The following is a 1,423-nucleotide window of genomic DNA, read 5'->3' on the forward strand; positions in this document are numbered from 1 at the left end:
CCACATGAAATATCAGAACAAGAAAAAGAAAAATGAAAATGTCAAGATTAATTAGACTAAAGACATTTTGCAGGACTGAATTTGCACAGAAATTAAGCACGCCATGAAGTAGATTAGTAGCTTAAGTACTTAAGAAATTAACTGAGAAATAAAGACAAAAAAAGCAGAAATAGAAGGTTGCACAGACATATATTTAATCATCGCAATAGATCTATTCTAAAAACTCCGCCTTCTCAAAGCATCTGATCTAATTTCATTGTAATTAGAGAAACCCCAAAAGTAAGAATATTGCACCTAAAGATGCCCAAGTCGAAGTTCCAGATCCACTTCCTCCTTGTGATCTTTGAGCAACCCTATGTCCAAATCCAAGTCCAACCCCAAGTCAACCCTAATTATATTATTCTCTTTCTCCAGATCAATCTTGTTGAAGTACTCATCATCTCTTTGTGCAAAACCCTTAAATGTGTGTCCAGCCTCATGCTCAACACCACCTCCCATGCCTTTCTTGGGAATCAGATCAGGAAAGTGATTTTCCGGCCAGTAGTCGTATCTCAGTTTCTTATTTTCATCCATAGATGAAGCTGATGAAGGTGCAGAGACCCGAGTCCTCAGAGAAGGAGAAAACAAGGAATGACATGATGAAAGAGATGAGGACGATGAAGTAGCAAAATAAGAGCTAGGGTTAGGGTTTTGAGGACACATTTCTGAAGAAAGGGTATGAGGAAGGAGTCTCAGCCTAGCTCTGTCTCTTCTATGGACATTCATATGACCCCCAAGAGCTTGAGCAGACCCGAACTCTCTCTTGCAAAAGCTACATGCGTAGTTTCTTGTAGCCCATGAAATATCACATAAATTTTCTCCTTCAAAGAAGTTGATACAATCCATTGATCTCGATCTCTTCAGTATCTTGCCACAAGTACTCAACTGATCCTTCAGTTCATCAAATGAAACATAAAAATAAAAAAATAAAAAAACAAATTTATAATCATGTTACAATGAGTAAAATGAAAACCCCATTTTCAATTTCACAGCTTGAGAGAGAGAGAGAGAGAGAGAGAGAGAGAGAGAGAGAGAGAGAGAGAGAGAGAGAGACTCACTGAGCAGTTGGATCAGAAAAGTAGTAGTTCGGATCGAGGAAAGCTAGCTGAGCTGAGACTGAAATAATGAAGACCCTATTTGATATGAAACTACTAAATAAAGGGCAAAATGCTGATACTATATCTGGATATTACTTAGCAACGGAAGTGTACAGACTTAAAAGACAGTGCTTTAACTTTTCGCCGATTCTAGGAGAGAGATGTCTAGCAAATGTGCCTTACTCTACAAATTTAATACATGATGCGAGGGTTTTGTGGTCAGTGGGAATAGGAGGAATATGGGAATATGTAAAAGCGTATGACGTTTAAAAGCACACTAAGTACTT

At 38.1% G+C, this 1,423-nt stretch overlaps 1 protein-coding gene across 1 annotated transcript; it reads right to left on the bottom strand.

The window, feature by feature from the left end:
• Window positions 1-294: 294 nt before the first annotated feature.
• LOC114825243 (transcriptional regulator SUPERMAN-like) lies at window positions 295-885 on the bottom strand. The gene has a single exon (XM_029103662.2). The coding sequence runs from the start codon at window positions 883-885 to the stop codon at window positions 295-297; it is 591 nt and encodes a 196-aa protein (XP_028959495.1).
• Window positions 886-1,423: the final 538 nt, after the last annotated feature.

This window comes from Malus domestica, chromosome 05, assembly GCF_042453785.1.
Source record: "Malus domestica chromosome 05, GDT2T_hap1".
NCBI classification, from domain to species: Eukaryota; Viridiplantae; Streptophyta; class Magnoliopsida; order Rosales; family Rosaceae; genus Malus; species Malus domestica.

Bases quoted from the DNA above. Each gene is read 5' to 3' on its own strand.
- LOC114825243 (XM_029103662.2), bottom strand. From the start codon at position 885: ATGGATTGTATCAACTTCTTTGAAGGAGAAAATTTATGTGATATTTCA.